The sequence below is a fragment of the Antennarius striatus genome, chromosome 2 (genome assembly GCF_040054535.1).
Source record: "Antennarius striatus isolate MH-2024 chromosome 2, ASM4005453v1, whole genome shotgun sequence".
Taxonomy (NCBI): domain Eukaryota; kingdom Metazoa; phylum Chordata; class Actinopteri; order Lophiiformes; family Antennariidae; genus Antennarius; species Antennarius striatus.
The window spans coordinates 5,089,979-5,113,210 of record NC_090777.1 but is presented as its reverse complement, the minus strand read 5'-3'; the positions used below and the strand labels follow the sequence as shown (position 1 = coordinate 5,113,210).

Sequence of the window (23,232 nt, the reverse complement as noted above, 5' to 3'; positions counted from 1 at the left end):
TCACTCGGTGGGATCAAAACCAAGTGACCTCAAGTTGCCTGAACACTCGTTTTGTTTTAGACTCCTTCAATCCTCAGAGAACGAATCTGAGGCAGCTGGACTTAAATGAGTTCATCCAAAATTTAAACCAAGAAAAACACAAAATTTTTTTAAGGCCTTTGTATTATTGCAAAAATTTTCACTGATCACATTTTTTCCTTTAAAACAGAGTGAGAACAGAGGTGGCTCGAGGACCAAAGCTGCGATCAGCTCCCACTTAAGTAACATTTACCGTACTTTAATTTAAAAAAAAAAAAAAATTCCTCTTTTCACTATCAGTCCTCCTGGTTCTTCACTTCTCTCTCCATCCTTTCCTCCCAGATTCCTGGGAAGTTGTAGTGGGAGCACAATGGAGAATTGGTCATTTAACAATAAATGTTCTTTAAACGATTTAAACTTTTTGTATTCAGCATGACCAGCATTTCATCCAGTAATCCAGGTTGAGTACAACATGAAGATTAAAGCCAATATGCAACTCTCAGCATGGAGCCAATGCTACAATCAACCCAATCTGAACGCAAAGTGTCTTAAAATATGCACAAACATGTACAGAAAGTACATTTTATAAAAACATTCTGCGGATGTGTTGGAATGACTAATGTCTAAAATCTAGACGAGGCCCTTTGGATGTCCTCATCGTTCCGTACAGCGGTAAATATCCTGTGTGTGGCGTCTGGACGGCTTCCTGCTCCTGCGGGCTGTACGGAGGTCCACAGACGCTCGCCGCTTATTCCACGTCAGGATTCTCCAGGTCTGAGAGCCATAAATGTCTCCCCAGGGTGGCAGGAGGGGGGAGTGTTTTTGTCACAGCTCACGGCCTAACTGGGGCAACAGGAGGAGTGTTCCTCTGTCTCATACAATACACACGCACACTCACATTTGCACGCGCACACACACGTGAGTCTTGCTCTTCAGATACACTTGGCCTCCATGTCGTACAGATGAAGAAGGTCCAAGATCACAGCGTCGATGTCTGCTTTGGTCACGTCGTCACACAGCACCTACACACAACACACACAGAGACCTGAAACAGAGTTCACGTCCACTGCGGAGGTCACAGGTTCACACACCAGTTGAAAAAAAACCCCAGACTGCATTACCCCCAGGCCCAAAGCCTGTTTGTCTGTCTGAACACGTTCTTGTCTGGGTCGTGGCTCACAAACATTATACATTACAACATACAACATGGAAGGGAGTACAGATATATAATGTATTTAAATTTGTTATTTGTCTAGTTTGGTAAAAACCCTCTGAAACTGGGGTTGCAGGTCACCCCCGGAAAACCCCACGAAAGACTAGCGTCTGTTCAACAGCTTTTCCATCTGTACGTCCATAAAAGGCTTGGCGGGGGTGTGGCTTACCAACAACTACCAGCAAAGTTTGCTGCATGCTTTTGTAAGGTCCCTAAAGTGTATTTCACAAACGGGTCAGTTTGTTCAATTCAAACTTTTGAGGCAGATTTGAATATTTCTTGGAGACTAGGGTAACAATAAAGACGGCCCATTCCTCTTTTACCCACAGGAATTATCTTAATTTAACAGTATAACAGATGATCTATTCATTGAGTACAGTGATGTGGCTCACTTCTTTGCATTCAGTTGCTGAATTACAAAATTGGCCCATCATCAGCGCCTCTTAACCAGAGTCCAAAATGATAACCAATTTTCTTCTGACTGACTCCTGAAGGAAATCTTCCCACCATTGGTTAACCAGTAGTTAGCAGACCTTCTGACTGTGGCGTGATAACGCTCCCGCTCTGCCACCGTTTGTTTGATCAGAGACGATCAACAAAAAAGGCCACAGAGATCTCAGTTGTGGTTGTCGACTCTCTCAGATGTTTTTTTTTTAATTAATAACATCAAAATCATTCATTGTGACGTCACTGCAAGTCTCCAAGATAAACTTTTACACGATTATGATGTCACACGTATGACTCACATTAGTAAATCATAATCACACACCTGCCACCACTCTTTATCTCCAACAGGCAGCTCCACTCCATAGCTGTTTAGTGCCAGGTACAGTGTTGCTATGGCGATGTGTTGGGGTGTGTGGCGGATGCACATGGCTCCATGGTAACAGTCTCTAAGCAATGCCCAAGAAGTCTCAGCGACGGGGGTTCGAGACCAAGCGTGGCGGTTGACGAGTGACTTGACAGACATCAGGTAGTGGAGTAAATACTGGAGGAGGAACAGAGAACACGTTCTCTAGCGGGGTCTCCAAAGACTCCACTGGTGACACTCAAGACGACCATCAGACAAGGAGAAGCAACGGAAAATAAACAGCCAACACACACACACACACGTAAGAACAGAAGCTCCGCCCACACCCACCTTATGAGGGTGTTCAAAAGACACGTGGAACTTGAGTTGTCGGAGGATGAGGAGCTCACACTGCACCACGCTGTCTCTCAGGTCCCAGAACTCCTTGGAACATTCTAGAGGACTGCTGCCGCTGTTGAAATATCTGTGGGTGATTTGCGTGAAAACAGACGACAGGCTTGAGCGACGCGACGCCACCGAACGCCACCGGTTAGATCCAAACGATCATCAAAAGGAACAGGACAGTCAACAAACTTCATAGTGAGACATAACAAATGTTACAGGTAACCTTTGCCCAACAGGGGATTTACAGTAAGTCTAAGCAACCAATTTTGACAATATTGATTATCTTGTTACTATGGCACCCGTCAGTGGGTGGGATCAATGACACAGGAAGTGAATATGTTGTTTATGCTGAGGTGCTGGAGGCAAAGATCAGGATGACTCAGGCAAAACTAGAGGTTTGCTAAGTCAGTAGCGTTAGCACCTAGCTAGAGTGCGCTATGGAAGTTGAATGAGTGGACCGGCAGCAGGGCGTGGGTGTCCATGAGGGGTGTGAGTAGCACTGAAAATGTTAGCGCTGCTAGGCCAGCTAATGTTACCTGTGGCTCACGTTGATGATGTCACGGGTCCTGATGTGCTGCTCTTCCACTTTTCCAGCCAGGTACACACAACTCATTGCCACCAAGTAGGGCTCATATGCAGACATGTTGACACGCTCAAAGAAACGGTGGTACAACACGCACGCTGTCGCCACAGGGACAGAATGCATCCCAAGCTTCACTCCTGAGCAAGGAAACATGTTTGAAAGTCAACACAACGTTTGATTGTCTTTGACGGTATCGTCTGATCTCAGGCCTGGATGGCACACAGACCTACATCTTGTCTCCATTCAGGCGTTTTGCTGCACTTGCCTTACAGTGTTTACCAGTTTCATTTTTCCAACACATCTGATTCACATAATGAGCTCCTGCTTAAACATCTGCAGCGAGGTGTTGCAGGCCATTGGAGCAGGGAAACATCTAAAGCACGCAGGGCTTACCTGCGTGCTTACCTGCGTGCTTACCTGTACAGATTAGTTATTAGGGTTTGTGTAGTTGTGCAGGGGAACCCTAATGAATTTTTATACTCCAAAATTGTCATCTTTATTCGTTTCCTTTTCCTCATCCTCTTTTTAGAGATGGTTTCCGAGCAAAAACTCTATTCGCCAGTGTTTTAGGTGTCAGAGTCGGTGTTGCTTCTAACATGCTGTAATTTTTTTCAAGGAGATCCACAACTCTCTCTGATGGTTGGAGTGTGTGTGTGTGTGTGTGTGTGTGTGTGTGTGTGTGTGTGTGTGTGTGTTTGTGTGTGTGTGTGTGTGTGCGCGTCGCTTTTCTTCTTTCGACCACATTAGCAGCAAAAAGCAGGTGGGTGGGTATATTAGCGCCATCTTGTGGCGGCAGCGCGGAATTACCACCAAGCGCAGGTAGAAACATTTATAGTAGCAAACCATGTCATCATCTATGTAAAGTAATTGTTGCCCCATGATTCCATCTGTGCGGCCCTGTTATTCACTATCCTGTCAGTGGATTCCTGAGGGAAGCTGTTACCTGTGTCCATAATGAAGCGACACACTCGAAAGTGTGTTTTTATGTCCCCGGTGGGCTCAGACTCTCCCTCCCCGACCGGTCCTCTTCTCCCCGACAGGCGATGCCTTCCGTCTTCGCTGACCGGCCAGCGACAGGATGGACCCTCCATGACTTCGGACCATGTACACAAAAGTGTGACGTTGTCTAACACAACTACACGAGACTCGTCAACCCAAGCGATTAATTTTAATTTAATGATCGAAAACGTATCTTTCTGCTGTGTCTGGGTGTTTGTTTTAACCCCCCAGGAATACAGTAACGAAACAAAATCGATAAAACACAGAAACTACACTTTTCGTTATCCGCTTTACGACTACTATGTGCTAGCTTGAAAGCACAGCGGCGGGCTAACGTTAGCTACCGGAAGAAAACAGTCACACTTCCGGTAAGCACTACCAAAATAAAAGTGATTTGTTAATTGAAATAAAACATGGATTGTTTTATTTTGGTGAAAGAGTAAAAAAAGAAAGTCATGCGATAAATTCAAGAAATAGTTTAATTCACAGTTATCATCGAATAACTTAATAAATAAATTTCTGATCTAGAATGAGGGCATGCAGCTACTGTAACATTGAGAAGGCAGCAACAAGCAAATCTAGATTTTATTTTCCTTGATTCAAAGGATTTGCTGTCAAGGATTTCTATTCACCAATTTTTAATATTTATCATTTTGGGCTAATTAAATTTTCATGCTGTGCTTTCGCAATCCTAGACAAATTGTGAATAAAAATAATTCAATACAATACAATAATGGAAATTATGGTTCTATGTTCGCAGCCAGTTTTGAATGTGTATTTTCCTGTTAATAGTCACATCTTGGATTTGGCGTGAGAACATTCCGTCTGGGAATCCAATCTGAAATACAGTTTGGAAAGAATGTTTCACAGTGTTGCCAGGCAACGGGACAACAAAAAGACTGTGACTGTGGACGGATAAAGACATGTCGTCCAACTACTCAGCAAACCAGGTAACTTCAACATCAGTGTTTTAAAACTTGCAGTTTAAGGCTGATAATGATGTATTTTTGTTATCCTGTCCTGACATGACATGGATTACTCTCCATTGTTAGTTTGACAGCGCTTTCAGGTCACAGAAGCTTCAGAACTGGTGTGAGGCAAGGCACTCCAAACAGGTAGGGAACAATCCTGTAGTGTTGTAATGAACTAGATGTAGTTTATCATTGTCACCTAAGTCTGATGAATGTGTTCAGCTCAGTGTGTCTGTGCTTACTTATAGAGACCGACTGCAAAGAGTGGTCACACCAAATTCATTGTTAATGACAGAGGACATATACTGCCACAAGAGTTAAAGGTGAGAGTGTGTCAAGTCTTAATCATGTGTCATGTCTTTTTAGCATGTTGAGTCAATTCATGATTCCACTCCAATTTATTTGTATGTGTGTGTGATACCATAGAGAGACAGATCATGGTCTGATTTTAAGGGGACTTGGGACCTTACTGTTCGCATCCCAGTCCACAAGATCAACTCTACCGGCCGATCCGTTGAGGGCCTCAACAGACTGAAATCTTGGGGCTTTGATCCACAAGCCACTGGCAAGTCTCAGCCACACGGAGTCATCAAAGACGCAAACACAAACAGTCTACTGGAGGTGGCTGACCAGGTTAGGACCGACGTCAGTGAACAGAATATAAAATGGGCACATACATGCACATATGAGTAGATGAAGCCTTCCACTGTCCATGTAGAAAGCTTCTCAGTGAGTTCTTCAACATACTTTTTTTCTACAAAATCACACACTTGCGTTTTTATGGTGCTGATGGATGGATAGTACATTTGAGCCCAGGAAAAATCTGTGTGTAATAATTTGTGGTTGTACCTTACTGTATATGTACATATAGGTTGTAAATTGTCACAGAAAAAAAAGGAGAGGGGGTAGTAAAAAAAAAATTAGGCCTAATGCTAAGTCTATTAAACATAATATTAACACCTCATAGATTAAGATTTGACGTCATGTCAAAATGACTGAGCAGATCTCAGACTAAGTGAACAGTTTGCTCTGATGTCAGACTTCATGTTGTCTTTTCCTTCTTTCCTGTTGGCGTTTTCTGCAGTGTTTCCTCCTACTTTTATCCACATCTCTGTGAACTTCTGAGCCAGAAACGAACCCACGATGTATTTATGTACATGGGGACGTTCACCAACATGGAGTCAGGTTTAAAGTTAGAACCAGGAGAGTAGACTACAGACTACGTTTAAGAAAACTCTGTTAGCACCTGCCTGTTATTTCATATTGTTTTAATTACTGACAGGGTTGTCCCTCTGTCAGAGGCAAATGATATATTGGGTGGCCTGGAGGTAATTGTTGCTCAGGTATAAGTAGGAACCAATGTTAGCTGGGTTAGGTTTCTGCCCAGAAGCAACAGTTTTTCGACAGCTGAATGATGAACTCTGCTGAACAAATGCTTTACTATTTGATTTTAACTACAAGCAGTCCTCAAGATACAAACATCAGACTTACCAACATTCGTAGATAAGAACATCCACGCGTTGCCATGTCCAACTACTGTAGTTCCCCTTTCTGCTGCAATCCAGGCCATGCAGTATAGTATCGACCCCTATAGATTCAGATTTCACACGCCATGATTTCCCATGGCTTAGCCTTGACACTCCATGAATTAATTCTGTCAGTGTCCTGTGTGAGATCCATGAAACAACGTTCACTCCTTTGCCTTCAGAAGACAGTGATGTTGGCTTGCCTTTCAAAGCATGCTGGGAAAACTTGCCAGTGAGAGAGAATTTTGTCTGCAGTCTTGTTTGTAGAAGACTGCCTTCTAGTTTAGTAAATCCTGGCTACAGTGAGAAATCTCACTGGATAATTTTTTCATTTTATTTGAGAACTAAACTCATTCACTTTAAAGAAATTATATATATTTGAATGTTAAAACATAGATGCTTTTAGTTTACTTTCAACATTTTTTTCATCATCACTTTTCAGTTCAGGTTGGAATAAATCTATTTTATTATTTTGTAAGTATTGGCTAAGGGGAGAGCTTCTCATTGGTTTGGGCTTTCATTAACCTCTGTGTTATCTAACATCCAGGTTCATTTTAAAAAGCCAACTCAAATGAAGTCAGCTGGAATTGGTGTGGTATACAGATCAAGTTTGACAGACTAGCAGACAAAGAGTCAAAGATTCATAACTGGATTTTTGTAATACACGATTCTGTTTTTCCATGTTTTTTTCCCTGACTGAGGTTCACGGCTACAGACTTCTACCATATACTGTACATGCCAGGCACTAAGGAAAACTAACATGAACATAGCTTAGTTTTTCTTGTCATCAAAAATGGTTTCTGTTTTTAAAACTACAATTCAGAATAGCTACACAAACACACAATTGTTCTGAATTCCACTTTTCATATGAAAGAGCTACATTTTCATTCAGCTAATAATTGTAAGATATCTTAAAACTGGTCCGGTGCTTATTTTTATTATTTACTATATTATTTATTTATTATTTGACCAGTTTCATCATTTGCAGGACCATGGGAATATACATAAAGACGGTGCTGATGAAAAACAACCGGACTCTCAGAATATCTCTGTGACTGAAGATATGCAAATGATCTACAAAGACAAGGACTTCCAGCCAGCTGTGGTTGGATTCATTGATCAGCCTGCTCAATGAAAATAGGCTATTCAGGATTCCGGGAATGACTCGATAGAACCAATACCAGGCCACTCGCTGGCAAAGGGAGACCAGAAAATACACGGCAGAGAAAAATTCAAGCTGAGGAGTACCATCATGATCAAAGCAAGAGATGATCACAGAAGATGTTTATTTTACTCTTGTCGATCAACTGTACCAAGTTTCACCTGTCATCATACAATATGTCTCATTATTGAAGGAATAAAAAAATAAAACTTTTCTGAAAGTATCTTTTTGTTGATGTAGGGTTTATGATTGCTACCGTCAGGGTAGTTACATTTTCATCACCTTTTTTAGTAAGTTAGTAGAGTTAAAAATGGAGCAACGTCAAAAAAAACTAAAGAGTTGCTGAGAGGCTGACGCCGAGGCTTTCCTTTGTCGGACGCGCTTCATGGAAAAAGTCACTACAATATTAACAAAACAGAATCATCAATACATGAAACTGCACAAACTCATAATCAAAGTGATCACAGAAAATAGCGTAGCGTAGCAATAATAACAGAAAATAGTGTAGCGTAGCAATAATAACGATAAAAGCGGTCAACAAAAACATGGCGACCCCGCTCATCCTCTCTCTCTCTCTCTACCTCTACAGGTGAGCAGGTGCCCCTATTTAACCTATACAACCTACATCTACGCCCACATCCATTTAACTTACTTATTCCCACATTAATGTGATCACACAAACAACATCACAAACAACAACAAACACAATACTGTATTTAATCCATCGCCCCCCCCTACAAAATACCTCTAAATTCATTCATGGCTCCTACAAAAATGTTTCTCAACAGATCTCCATGTAATCTTTTAGAAAGAAGGCCCTTGGAATTGGGAAGAAGTGATTTGATTGAGGTGGATCAGAATTGAGGTAGGGATCCATGAAAGGTTATGTACGCTTGGTGGCGGCAGAGTGCCCTTCTAGTGACTGAATGAGTTTTTGTATTCCGTAAGTCCCTATAGTTAGTCCTTCATCTGTTGTGCCTCCATCACGTGTTTGCACAACAAGCAGTAACAAGAAGAACTACAGCAATGCAAAATAATAAACTTTTGCTGATCAAAGATATTTACTTTATTCCTCCCAAACTGGGAAATTTGGAAAATTTAATAACATTCATTCATTCATTTTCAGAACCGCTTCATCCGCTGTTGCGGGTCACGGGGAGGTGGAGCCTAAAAAGTTATTAATCTTATTGGAAGAAAATGTCCCCTCTGATGTTTCATGTGGCATCATATTGTTTTGTAGAAATCCGGATTTTTCTGATGATCACCCAGTCACTTTGCCCATCTGTGACTAGAATACGGAGACAGTTGGAGGGAGAGTTATGTGTTTTGTCAATATTCAGCATCTCAAACCTTCCCTTCTCCATTGTCCCCAGAAATTTGAATGTCAGACAACTCTTCTCTTTGTTGTAAGTAAACACAAAATGGCCAATCTCCACGTTTGCTGAGTGCAGAATGTCTATTCTCCCATCCCCTGTTTCTACGACGATATCTGTCACCACTGTAGGGTTTCGAAACACCACAGTCAGGTAATTTCCTTTTTTGGGGGAATAGCCCCAGAAGAAGCCCTCACCATTATCCCAGGCTAATTTGGGGTAGTGTGACTTGTAAGTGGACATGTCAGAGTAAACCTCAGCTGGAGGATTGGTGTAGGACTCTTCAAAATCCATGTCCTTTAGTTTATTGTGAGCCCCTTGAAATGAGGAGAAAGTTCCCATGTGTTGGAACAGGGACGGTTTCAAGGAGATTGGCTCCTTTTGAGTCATCAGCACTCGGAAGTGAGACATCAACCAATCACAGGGCATTTCCTGGTAAAAGATGAAGAGGAAACGTGCCAAGACAGGAAGATGGGCTGATTTGTAGAGTTTTCCAATATAGCCAAGGGTTGAGAATTCCAGCATTGTCCATGAAGTCTGCTTTGCCTCTTGCAACTTAATGTGTGTCTTGATTTTGGTGAAGAAGTTTTTTGTAGCAGAGACGTCATCCTCCAACTGGAGATAGAATTGACTAAGACTGGCACTGTAGTGGATCAGGAAGGAGTAATCCACATTCTGCTTGGAGCGAAAAGATACCCTTTCCGGGGCATCATTGTAGTTTCTCTTTAGACCTGCAAAAGAACCACAGAGGGTTCCATCAGTGTTTACCTTCAGTTAAAATACTTACACTAGGAGAATCATACAAGCACTGCACCTGTAAGTGGAGGGTACCAATCCTGAGAAACATGGAAGACAACCAGCTGGCATTGCTCCAGCTCAGAGGCAAAAATTGTCTTGATTTCCTTCACTGTAGTGACTCTCCAACTGGTGTCAAAATCTGCTAGTAGCACTACGACCACCATGGAAGAGCGCTCTTCATCAGAAGAGTGGGAGAAGAGGGACCGCAAGGTGGATATTAGGTAGTTTGCTTTTGTCCTTTTCACTGATGATATTCCAACTGTTAAATACCCTAAAACATGTCAGGACAGAATAGAGAATGTTTCAAACTCATGAACCTCTATTAATCACATCAAAGTTTGAAGCATACTAATATATTTTTTACTAGATGGAATTCTCACAAAGATTAAATATTTTTTGTCCAAAAATGAACAATTAAAATAGTAGGCGGTGATAGTAGATAGATAGATGTACTTAATATTGTTGGGGGGTGGGAGTTTTTTTTCCATGCAAGATACTGCCACTGCCTTTGTGCCTCTGCTCAAAAGGTGGGGGACAATTATGGAAAACAGGAAATAAAAAGGCCTGGAAATCCAGCCCCCACTTCAGCAACTACAGCACAATTTGGACTGGAAATTCTATCCAGCCTATCTGCCACTCTCTGTCTGTCTTTCTCTCTTTTCCTTGCCCTGTCCCTAGTATATTTCCTTTCCCACCCAACCGGTCAAGGCGGATGACTGCCCTCCAGAGTCTGGGTCCTGGTTTTCTTAACTCACAGTTCAAAATGCAAGGACCAATCATACCTATTTCTCCCTGAACAAAACACTGCTTTCAATCACTATTCAGGGCATACAATAGATGGCAGTGATGGAACAGGAAAAGAGGCAGTCATCACCTTTAAAATATCTCAGCTTGAAGCTAATTGGGTGTCACATGGTCACGAGTGTATCTTCACAATATTCCTCTCTGAGTCAGTTTTTTTTTGGTATACTTTAGTAATCCTCAAAGGGAAATTAGAATGCACTCTAGTTTTGAACAAACACATGCATATATGTTATTATGTAGATGCCTTGTAACACACACAAAAAAGAGACTTAACCCCTAACCCTAACCCCGAACCGTCTTGCTGTGAGGCGACAGGACTACCCAATGCCCAACCGTGCCTAAACTCATTCAAAAAAATGTGCCTGCTTATTATTACATAGCATCAACATGGAAGTATGAATATATTCCTATGTGAATGGGGAAGTCAAGCTTTGTTCTCTTTTTCACTTAGCATTATCATCTTTCCAATCATGTTTGTAGTGCTTTGCTTCAATGGGAGCTGCAACAAAGGGAGTTTCACCAGAGCAGCAACCTTGTTAGTGCACAGAGCTGTTTGCCTGTAAGTACTACACGCATGGACATAATGTGTCTCATCACCAAAATGTTTGGAAATTACTATAATATGGTGATATTCATAAACATACATTCATAGCGTGTTACTCACTCTGTTGAGTACATGGCGCCCCAGCAAGTAGCTGATAAGACACACTGAGTGGCAGGTAATTCCCCTGTTCCACCCAGGACTCATTCACAGACAACCTCTCAGCTCTCTGATCAAAGTTGAGAGGAACTGGTTCATGTGATGTTGCTGGACCCTAAGAAACCAATCCACAAATGTATTTATATTATAGAATGATAAAAAGATATATAAAAAACATGAGCTTATTCATTTCTACTTACAGCAAAGAAGGAGCCTGGATTAATGTTGACATAAAATCCTCCAAGCAGGAACAACAGTACAGTCAATGCAGTGGTCTTCTTCTTACACTGAAATCTCATTGTCTAATGCGCACACACACACACACACACACACACACACACACACACACACACACACACACACACACACACACACACAACACACACACACACACACACACACACAAACACACACACACACACACACACACACACACACACACACACACACACACACACACACACACACACACACACACACACACACACACACACACACACACACACACAATCTATTATGTACCAAAGGTAATAATTTATCATGTAGTTAATAGTCAGTTTCATATTAGACGGGCCTGTATGTATATAGATAAGACGCTGTTTGTGCAGCTCATGAACATTCTTGGAATTAAGGAAATTATGTTTGCTGGTTGATCTGGTTCTTCTTTTAGTAAAACATGATAAATTTTGACCAAACTCCATGGGAAGTATGGGTGTCAGACCCCTGAAATACAGGAGTGGAAATTTTTGCATGATTAGATGTTCCAAGATGGGACTTTTAACAATTTTAATTAAATTAAAATCAAACTGAGAGGAAGCTTGAAGCACTCACCAAAGAAGCATCATATTTTGAAGTGCAGTTTTACCATATGCTATGCTTTTTAATGGTTATCTCCGTACTAGCTCAGTCCACTAGGTCTTGGGCTGGTGGAATTTGGATATTTGGATTATGAACTGGCAGTGGGAGGATCAAGTTTGCCTCCAGAGCACTGCTGTGGTGCCCTTGAGCAAGGCACCGTCCCCTTACAAACTGCTCATGGTTCGCTCCACAAGCGAGCTGCCCACCAAACTACCTCCCATTATCTGCATTCCCACAGGCCCTGCTTTGGTGTGTACAGGCCTGTGTATATATATAGTACCCAACCAATCCCTTGCCGAGATTGGTTGGGCATCGTGATTGGTTGGGCGCTTGATTGACAGCTAGTGGGTGGAGTTGGTGACAGCGTGACACTTTTCAAGTGAGCTTATTCAAATATATATTCGATATAAAGGTTATGAACAGAACCGGTGATAGAGGGCAGCCCTGCTGGAGTCCAACATGCACCTTGAACAGATCTGACTTACTGCCGCAATGCGAATCAAGCTCTGGCTTTGGTCATACAGGGACCAGACCCTCATCAAAGGGCCCCGAACCCCATACTCCCGAAGCACTCCCCACAAGATACCACGAGAGACACGATCGAATGCCTTCCCCAGATCCACAAAACACATGTGGACTGTTTGGGAAAATTTCCATGAACCCTCGAGCACTCAATGGAAAGTGTAGAGCTGGTCCAGTGTTCCACGACCGGGACAAAAACCACATTGTTCATGCTGAATTCGGGGAAAGTCTATTCCAGGGTACTGGAGAGGTGGATTAGACCTACTGTATAGTCGAACCGCGGATTCAGGAGGAACAATACGGTTTTTGTCCCGGTCGTGGAACACTGGACCACCTCTACACATTCCATTGAGTGCTTGAGGGTTCATGGAAATTTGCCCAACCAGTTCACCAGTGTTTTGTGGATGTGGAGAAGGCATTCGATCGTGTCCCTCGTGGTATCTTGTGGGGAGTGCTTCGGGAGTATGGAGTCCAGGGCCCTTTGCTGAGGGCTGTCCGGTCCCTGTATAACTGAAGCCGGAGCTTGGTTCGCATTGCAGGCTTTTGTGTCTCATGAAAGTGCGCTGCATTCCGAGACTGACCAAACGTAGCGCACTTCCGGATGCCGTCAGCTAATAGAATGTGCATACGGTATAAAAATCCGCGATGAGGTGAAGTTGCGCATGTTAATGCACAAGGGAGTACTGTAAACTTGATTTTAATTTTTCTGTGTATTTTATTTTAAAAAAAATTAAACTAATAGATAGATAGATAGATACTTTATTAATCCCGGAGGAAATTGCATGTATATGATGACGTAACTGGAAACGACATAAGCAGTTTTGTTGTTGTTGGGGTTTTTTTGATAATTCACAAACTACTTCATCGATTTGATAAAATACTTGGACCGGAGTTACGATCAGAGTACTGTTAGTTCCTACAGGTAGAAATATTTCTGTCTCAGTTTGTCTGTACAGAGTAGTCAAGGCATTTATAAAACAGTTTGGATTGAGAGGTTATTGAGAGGTATTGGGGTCAATTCACTGACCCTGGGGGAATCAGTGGGATTACTTCAAGGGTACTTGGGGCATTTCACTGACCTTTGAGGAAATCTCAAAAGATTCTCTTCAATGATAAACCAACTAAGGAAAGGAGTTGGTGGAAGAGCTGGGTGTCATAAGTCATTTATCTGTTGTTGGTCTTGGCCTCTTCTCTTCATGCCTGAATTAAAGATATCAAATCATACCTGTCTGTCATTCTTTGGATAATAAGCAACTGTCAACAATGAAGAAAGAATGTCCCTGACACACCTACACAACATACTATATGTGTGTGTACAACTGATTTTCTTTCTGTTTCCGTAACAAGTCAGACGCTGGTGAGTGGGTCCAGTCAAGGAGATTTCACAAAAGTGATGTTGACTCTACTTCTTTAAAAAGCCAACAAATCCTCCATTGTTCATTGTATTCTACATTCACCGTTTCAATAGAACATTGAACACACTGTAGACTCTGGTTAATGTTAAATCTAGACCTTGGACTTTCACACACCAGTTAGTTAAAAAATATTAGGCCATTTGAATAGTTAAAAAATGACCTTGGTATACCTAGAAAAAAATTGTCATAAATCACTTTATTTTGATATCTCCAAATGAGATAAAATACAAAGAATGGCACAGTTAAAAAAATATTCCTTAGAAAAATCTTAATAGTAACACTATTATAATGTGAGATAAGACCATATTAACTAAATTAAACGACATGATCTTCTTTGTGGACCAGCCTACCTGTACAGATAGAGGAGTGTCATGGTTTTCCTTCACATATAGTTGCATTTTTTTTAAAGGCGTGGACTTCCATCCATCTATCCATCCATCCATTTTCTACCACTTATCCGGGGCCAGGTCGCGGGGGCAACAGTCTCAGCAGGGATGCCCATACTTCCCTCTCCCCAGACACCTCCTCCAGCTCCTCCGGGGAGAGCCTGAGGCATTCCCAGGCCAGCCGTAAGACATTGTCCCTCCAGCGTGTCCTAGGTCTTCCTAGAGGTCTCCTAGGACATGCCGGGAACACCTCCCCAGGGAGGCGTCCAGGAGGCATCTGGAACAGATGCCCGAGCCACCTCAGCTGGCTCAGCTCAAGGCAGAGGAGCAGCTGCTCTGCTCCAAGCTCCTCCCTGGTGACTGAGCTCTAGAGGTAAGATCATACGCCCGAACCCGAGTTCGGGCCCGACCCGACACGAAATCCGGGTTGGGCTCAAAAAGTCAACAATTACTTTCGGGTCGGGTCTGGCTTCAATACCGTTGGGCTCGGGTCGGGTCGGGCTGAATTTTTTTTGGAGTCGGGTCAGGCTTAAGATCTTAAGATCCAAGACCGACCCGGCTTGAACTTTTTATAATATATATAAATATATTATGTATCTCAAACGATCTATGGGTATTAAACTAATACCCTTATAAAATAAATAATTTAGATAAAACATAGAAGGCACTGTATGAGAAACATCCATCTACAGTACCTGCTCAGTTCCCTCTGCGTCAGCTGTATTTTCTCTTGTCACTTTACCTTTCCGATCGTATACGCACTGAAAGTAGAGGTAAGATCTTAAGCCCGAATCCAAGCCCGAAATTCGGCTCAAAATGTCAATAATTACGTTCGGGTCAGGTTGGGCATTAATACCATCGGGCTCGGTTCGGATCGGGCCGAGTTGGGCTTTAATACCGTCGGGCTCGGTTCGGGTCGGGCTTTAATACCGTCAGGCGCAGTTCGGGTCGGGCTTTAATACCGTCGGGCTCGGTTCGGGTCAGGCTGGATTTTTTAGGCCCGATCTTACCACTACTGAGCTCCTCAACCTATCTCTAAGGGTGTGCCCAGACACTCTATGGAGGAAACTCTTTTCAGCTGCTGGTATCCGGGATCTTGTTCTTTCGGTCATGACCCAAAGCTCATGACCATAGGTGAGAGTAGGAATGTAGATTGACTGGTAAATCGAGAGCTTCGCCTTGCAACTCAGCTCCTTCTTCACCACGACAGACCTATACAGCGACTGCATCACTACAGAAGCTGCACCGATCCGTTTGTCAATCTCACGTTCCATCGTTCCCTCACTCGTGAACAAGACCCCAAGACACTTAATTCCTCCGATTGGGGTAAGGACTCTCCAACAACCTGAAGAGGGCACACCACCCTTTTCCAAACGAGATCCATGGCCTCGGATTTAGAGGTGCTGATCCTCATCCCACTCGTGTCACACTAAACTGCAAACCATCCCAGTGTACGCTGAAGGTCCAGGTTTGATGACACCAACAGGACAACATCGTCTATAAAAAGCAGAGATGAAATCCTTTGGTCCCCAAACCAGAGTCCCTCCGGTCCCTGGCTGCTCCTACAAATTCTGTCCATAAAGATTATGAACAGAACGGGTGATAGAGGGCAGCCCTGCTGGAGTCCAACATGCACCTGGAACAGGTCTGACTTACTGCCGGCAATGCGAACCAAGCTCCAGCTTCGGTTATACAAGGGACCGGACAGCCCTCAGCAAATGGCCCTGGACTCCATACTCCCGAAACACTCCCCACAAGATACCACAAGGGACACAATTGAATGCCTTCTCCAGATCCACAAAACACATGTGAACTGGTTGGGCAAATTTCCATGAACCCTCAAGCACTAGATGGAAAGTGTAGAGCTGGTCCAGTGTCCCACGACCGGGACGAAAACCGCATTGTTCCTCCTGAATCCGCGGTTCGACTATAGGTCTAATCCTCCTCTCCAGTACCCTGGAATAGACTTTCCCCGGGAGGCTGAGGAGTGTGATCCCACTATAGTTGGAACACACCCTCCGGTCCCCCTTTTTGAAAAGAGGGACCACCGCCCCGGTCTGCCAATCCAGAGGCTCCGTCCCCAACTGCCATGCAATGGTAGAGACGGGTCAACCATGACAGTCCCTGCACATCCAGAGACTTGAGGTACTCAGGGCAAATCTCATTCACCCCCGGTGCTTTGCCACCAAGGAGTTTGGCAAACACCTCGGTGACTTCAGCTAGGGTGATAGATGAGTCCACCTCTGAGACCTCAGCCTCTGCTTCCTCTGTGTAAGACATGGCAGCGGGATTGAGGAGATCCTCGAAGTATTCTTTTCACTGCCCAACAATATCCTCAGTCCAGGTCAGCAGCTCTCCGCCTAGACTGTAAACAGTGTTGGCTGTGCATCGCTTTCCCCTTCTGAGGCACCAAATGGTTTTCTTCAAGGCTGACCGATAGTCTTCCTACATGGCCTCCCCAAACTCTTCCCAGACCTGAGTTTTTGCCTCCACGACTACTCGAGCTCCAGTACACCTGGCCTGCTTGTACCTGTCAGCTGCCTCCAGAGTCTTACAATTCAACAAGATTTGATAGGACTCCTTCTTCAGTTTGACAGCATCCTTTACTTCCGGTGTCCACCACCGGGTTTGGGGGTTACCGCCACGACAGGCACCAGAGACTGGAGGTCTGATGATACAACAACAAAGTCGATCGTCGACCTCCGGCCTCGGGTGTCCTGGTGCCATGTGCATTTATGGACATCCCTGTGGTTGATTAAGGTGTTTGTTATGGACAAACTCTGACTAGCACAGAAGTCCAATAACAGAACACCGCTCGTGTTCAGATCAGGGAGGCCATTCATCCCAAGCACCCCTTTCCAGGTCTCACTGTCATTGCCCACGTGAGCGTTGAAGTCACCAAGGAGAACAATGGAGTCTCCAGTCAGAGCACTATTCAGTACTCCTCCCAGGGACTCCAGGAAGGCCGGTTATTCCGCACTGCCATTTGGCCCGTAGGCTGAAACGACAGTGAGACACCTGTCCCCAACCTGATGGCGCAGGGGAAAACTCCAATATATGACGGCTGAGCTGTGGGGCCACAAGCAAGCACACACCAGCCCACCGCCTCTCACCTTGGACACCAGAAAAGTGGAGTCTAGCCCCTCTCAAGGGTTTGGGTTCCAGAGCCCAAGCTGTGGGTGGAGGTGAGCCCGACTATATCTAGTCAGTACCTCTCAACCTTCCTCACAAGCTCTGGCTCCTTTACCCCCAGTGAGGTAACATTCCATGTCCCTAGAGCTAGACTCTTTGTCTGGGGATTGGGTCGTCGAGCCCCATGCTGACGACTGCCACCCAATCCTACGATTTCCTCGGCAGGTGGTGAGTCAACTGGAGGTTGGGCCCACATCGTCCTTTCGGGCTGAGCCCAGCCGGGCCCCGTGGGCAGAGGCCCGGCCGCCAGGCGCTCGCATATGAGCCCCAACCTTGGGCCTGGCTCCAGGGTGGGGCCCCGGTTTCACCATACCGGGCAACATCACGGTCCTTGATTTTTTACTCATCATAGGGCTCCACCGAGAGCTGCCACCTTATCGTGGTGGGGGAGTTTGAGTACCCAAATGATCCCAGGAGCTATGTTGTCAGGGGCTTTATGCTCCTGCTAGGGTCTCCCTTGGCAAACAGGTCCTGGGTGACGGGCCAGATGAAGAGCAAGGTTCATCCAGTTCCATTGGCTCATAATAACTGCTTCACTTTGGATGCTCAGTTCTTACTTTATCATATGCTTTGTGATATTGAAAAACTGAACAAGGACAGTTTACTTAGCTAATTTGAGCTACTTCTTTTTGCTCTTTCACATATGCCCTCCAGATTTCTTTATTTAGATACATAAGAAAACTATTTAACCCAATATAAATATCAGACAAAATGTACCCACCCAATCAAAGATCAAGATACATTTATGTGTGAAAGAACATGACAGAAACAGTTTTGAGTTGAGTTTCGGTTATGAGTCACTTACATAAAAACATAATTACATAAATACTTATCTGTGGAAGTTTTCCACAGTGAAAGAGTGGATCAGTGGACACCAGAACCCTACACTGTCCGGTTCTACTGCACAGGTCAGTAGCCTACAATGCACAAAGCTTTAGGTTGGAAAAACCCTACCACCAAACAACACAGCCAATGTCGGGGGTCACATTAAGAGTTAAATACATCGTCTCAAGGCATCCTGGGAAACCTACCCACCTGTTCCACAACATACTTCTATAGAGAGAAAGAGAGAGACAGAGAAACAGACTGACAGTCATACGCAGAGAGAGAGAGAGAGAGAGAGAGAGAGAGAGAGAGAGAGAGAGAGAGAGAGACAGAGAGACAGAGAGACAGAGAGACAGAGAGACAGAGAAAGAGAGAGAAATAATTTTTACTGCAGTCTTGTTTGGAGTTGCTGGGCCCATTTCACAAAACAGTTTAGTTATAGTCTGGGTAAGTTACCCCTGAAATTAGGGTAAACCAGGATTTCTGGTTTCACAAAGGGAAGTAATGTAACCCAGAGTCAGAAGAGTAACCCTAACCTGTTTCAGGAAGTGAGGTAACTGAACCTCTGAGTTTGTTACTATAGTAACAGACTCTGTAGCTAGCCTGAGGCCTGTACCATAAAGCTGGATTACGGCTCAGCGAGATAACTTCAGGCTTCACCCTGGCTTTTCGGTACCATAAAGGTGGGCTGTCCGTTTTATGAGAACCCGGTGGATCTTGGTGCACAGCTTGTGCGAAGAGCGCTCAGGCGCAAGAGAATATTCAGAGATCGCTGTAATCCATTGGAATTTCCTGAACTATCACTGTACGAAAGGTACAGGTTTTGGGGAGAGGGGTTACATTACATCTGTCAGCTGCTGGAGCCTTACATCAGTAATGTAACGCACCGCAACCACGCACTGACAGTCCCGCAGACAGTGTGCATTGCACTGAGGTTCTTTGCCACAGTTAATATATTTCTTAGTGATGTTCGTAATTATTATGATGTCCTTAAATCCCTCGTTGGATTGGTTAGAAGCCACAGATAAAATGCCATTAATCAATTATTTGTTTAAGTAAATCATGGATTGATTCATTCATTCATAGTACTTTTATGTATTCTGCTGGCGATGCCGAAAACCTCGGGAAGAACACAGTCTGTAGAGCTATTCATAAAGTCGCGGAGGCTACAATCATATGCCATAACGAAAAACGTTGTACACACATACATTTATGGAACACACAGATGTTACTGTAGTCAGATATACAAGTGCAGTCATAGTGGGGAAGTAATATTATAATGGCACTAACTTCCGCATTGACACAGTCGGCGATTTTTTGCCAGCAATCCTTACGCCGCTTGGCAGCTGCAACTGTGTTGCTTTTTGCCTGGATTATTGATTTGTATTGCTCGTATTTATTAATTATTATTGTTCGCTCCTCCATTGTGAAATATACGGCTTGGGCCGGTTTGTTGCATGTTTGCGATTGGTCGCATACAGCAAACTCCGCCATTTTTATGTGAGGAAGCCAAAATTATGTAAAAATAACAAAATAAATACCTCTAATTGTTTAAATTGTGGGCCATGAACCTATAATATATGAAAGTTTAACTTTATGAATGGAATTAAACTTTTCCACGACATTCTGTATATATACAGTATATATACTGTATATATACAGTATATACTATATATATATATGTGTGTGTATATATATATATATATATATATATATATATATAATGTAAATTATATCACTATTACATTATTAACACCTTCTGAAGTTCCAAATCTTATAGTTTGTGAGTTGATTTTGTTACATTAGCTTCAGCTGACTGAATCAATAATCCATTATTTTTTATATACGTGTATTACTATGTCATCAGTGTGAAGTTGAACACCTTCGGAGCAAAGTGACAGGGAGTTCTTCATGAATGTAGAAAACAGAAGTGAACCAAGTGTTAAGCCTTGAGGCATGAATTGCGTGTCTGTTTTGTGTGACAACACACTGTTTCCTGTCATGACGACAAAAGCTGAACCAGTAAAGTAGAAGGTGACTAGTGAATGGAGCAGAGGTGAGATACAAGGAGGATCAACCAAGTCAAATAGAATAATAGTGACCTCAACAGAAATGGGTTCTAAGTTCCCAAGATATCAATCTACTTGATTCCTGATGAGATGAACTGGAAAAGCCTCATGCCCGTAAGTTCGCTGGGATAGGCTCCAGCAACCCCCGTGACCTACAAAAGCAGTTCAGAAAATGAATGAATGAATGAATGAATGAGCTGAACATGTGAGTGATGGACACCCTGCCTCACTTACAGGACCTACAGGATTTGCTTCTAGATGCCAGACACCACAGCAAACCTCCAGAGGTCTGGTGGAGTCCGCACTTCCCCGAAGTTTAAGGTTCTAATGTGGTTCTAATGTTCTGAGTCTGTGCATCCATGATGTTTGATGACAAAAAGCAGGGAGCGCGCACAAATCTAGAGTGGACAGGCCTGGATTGAATTCGTGAGTTGATAGCCGGCTTTATGGTACCGAAAATCCGGAGGGCGGATGTCTCGGTAAGTGAAGCCAGATAAGTAAGAGGAAGCTAGGTTAACCAAGCTTTATGGTACAGGCCTCTGGTCTGACCATATTTGTTGACGAAAATTATATCAAACAAGTTACAGAAATATTGCTGTAACATATACAGTAAGTCACAATGGGCTGTCAGCTTTAAAATAAGAATGAAAAATCGATGTGACCTATTTGTCACAATAACAAAAACTCACCCTATTAATTGTGCTACATCAATTACATTGAGTTGAAATATGTTTGGCTGCTCAATTAAAAATGTACTGAACAATTAGAAACACCAAATTTTTACTATCCTATCCTGATCACATAAAAATGTAAATGTCCTATTTTTGTTAAATATTAAATATTCTGTTATTTTAATTTCATTTGTAGTATGAAAAGAAACAAGTACTATACTCTTTACAATGCATTGGAGGCTATAGTGGGAGATGACAGCGAGTTTTAGCGATGTGTTGATGGCTCAGATGAAGACCCTGATGACCCTCTTTACAATCCCAGTGGTCAAGATAGGGAGAGTGATGAGTCAAGTGAGTGTGGTGACTCAACAGTAATGAACCAAGTATATCAAATGACGAAACATGAATTCAGGGAAGCAAAATTCTTCCGTCTATGGACAAAAACAAGAAAATGAAGAAGAAACTGTCATTTGACATCTGGCCTTGGCTAAATGGCAAAAGATACTTTACAGACCTACAAACTGAGAAAATGTTTCAGACACGGTGCTGATGATAGAGCGGTTGAATTTCTCTTCAACATTTAAGTTTTTTTTTGCACAAGTTATGTTCTTAGGTCTGTTGTTCAGATCTCTGTAGCCATGATAGCTTATTATTAATGCTTCCAAAAATGCAGCATTTAAGGCTTTTTGTTGTACAATTTATGTTTTTAGGTCTGTTGTTCAGATCTCTGTTGCTATGATTGCTTATTACTGATGTTCCAAAATAGGCAGTGTTTTTTATTTATTTATGCAGTTTGAATATTTTGTGATACAAAGTAAAACTAATGAAGAATTTTATGTTAAACCTGTTATAGAAGTCACAGTTCTGATATATGTTACGCCCATTGTGACATATGTGTAACAACGCAGATCTATGGTAAATAAAATTATTGTTCTAAAGACAAACTTCATAAATGTCTTCTATGTGGTCTGCTGTATAACCAACATCATTTTCCTGTCAGGATAAATGGGTGTGGCTCCTCTAGTTAAAGAACATTACTGCTGACACCAGACCAACAACATTCATCTATTTAACAACACAACCTTATTGTAATAAAAGGAATAATGCTCTCTTTTTATGTGTGTGTGTGTGTGTGTGTGTGTGCGTGCGTGCGTGCGTGCGTGCGTGTGTGTGTGTGTGTGTGTGTGTGTGTTCCCAGGCCACTTTACTTAAAGAAATGCGTGGATGTGGCCGGGGAAAGGGAAGTTTGGGGCTCCTTGTTGAAGCTGCTGGCCCCGCGAACCGACTCCGGATAAGCGGTGGCAGATGGATAGATGGATGGATGGATCCAAATAAAACCGGCCCCAGGACGTTTAGAAGGTTATATTAGAGCTCCTACCTTGAAACTCATTCCATGAAACACCAGCAGCGTTCTGTGTCATTAAGTCCCCAGGAGTTTTAACCTGAGCGTCCTTTCAAATGTCCTACACCAGTTCAACTTATTAACTTCTATCGTCTCCACCAAAGGCAGCTTTGATCGCGCTTTAATTCCAAACGAGGGTTTTGTTCTTCCAAACTAACGCGACTCAAACCTTCAATGCCAGAAAACTAATATTCAGACAACTGTATTCAGAGGTCCGCTGAATGTTGCGTTCACAGACCTCCGGTTCGGTCTAAAAACGTTGTGGAGTTTAGTGTCCTTTAAAAAAAGAAACGTGACATCTTTTTACCTTCTTTTCCAGCGATCAATCAGGCAGTCAGAGCTCTGGTTTCCGCTCTGATTGAATGCTCGTCGTGTAAACCTTGATGAAACTGCACCACCGCATTCTTCACGCCTGTCTACACCCTCAGGTGCTCCGTGGATGGACGCACTGACGACACGAGTTATTCAGGACTGTGTCGAACAAAGCAATGATTTATAAAGATGTTGTTGTCCCCTTAACTGTTGACTTCTATCTTTAGATAACGGCACT

General features: G+C 43.1%; 3 protein-coding genes across 6 annotated transcripts; 1 reads left to right on the top strand and 2 right to left on the bottom strand.

Moving 5' to 3' along the window:
* Positions 1 to 53: 53 nt before the first annotated feature.
* On the bottom strand, positions 54 to 4,341 carry ccnq (cyclin Q). The gene is made up of 5 exons (XM_068335836.1): positions 3,953 to 4,341; positions 2,963 to 3,146; positions 2,373 to 2,505; positions 2,001 to 2,219; positions 54 to 1,040 (listed from the first exon to the last, which is right to left on the bottom strand). Exons 1-5 carry the CDS (start codon positions 4,098 to 4,100, stop codon positions 951 to 953), a joined length of 774 nt encoding a protein of 257 aa, XP_068191937.1. The 5' UTR covers positions 4,101 to 4,341; the 3' UTR covers positions 54 to 950.
* A 589-nt stretch (positions 4,342 to 4,930) lies between these two features.
* Positions 4,931 to 7,656, top strand: cfap126 (cilia and flagella associated protein 126). The gene is made up of 5 exons (XM_068336543.1): positions 4,931 to 4,958; positions 5,061 to 5,123; positions 5,228 to 5,302; positions 5,406 to 5,612; positions 7,494 to 7,656. The coding sequence occupies exons 1-5, from the start codon at positions 4,932 to 4,934 to the stop codon at positions 7,638 to 7,640; spliced, it is 519 nt and encodes a 172-aa protein (XP_068192644.1). The 5' UTR covers position 4,931; the 3' UTR covers positions 7,641 to 7,656.
* A 126-nt stretch (positions 7,657 to 7,782) lies between these two features.
* On the bottom strand, positions 7,783 to 23,137 carry LOC137609467 (alpha-1,3-mannosyl-glycoprotein 4-beta-N-acetylglucosaminyltransferase C-like). Of its 4 annotated transcripts, none has more exons than XM_068336507.1 (6): positions 22,990 to 23,137; positions 13,802 to 13,922; positions 11,543 to 11,644; positions 11,307 to 11,457; positions 9,855 to 10,109; positions 7,783 to 9,771 (listed from the first exon to the last, which is right to left on the bottom strand). In XM_068336507.1, the coding sequence occupies exons 3-6, from the start codon at positions 11,639 to 11,641 to the stop codon at positions 8,882 to 8,884; spliced, it is 1,395 nt and encodes a 464-aa protein (XP_068192608.1). In that variant the 5' UTR covers positions 11,642 to 11,644; positions 13,802 to 13,922; positions 22,990 to 23,137; the 3' UTR covers positions 7,783 to 8,881. The 4 variants fall into 4 exon arrangements, with proteins under 4 accessions (XP_068192608.1, XP_068192625.1, XP_068192616.1 ...); XM_068336524.1 differs by lacking the exon at positions 22,990 to 23,137 and adding an exon at positions 22,659 to 22,919; XM_068336515.1 differs by lacking the exon at positions 22,990 to 23,137 and adding an exon at positions 14,488 to 14,849.
* Positions 23,138 to 23,232: the final 95 nt, after the last annotated feature.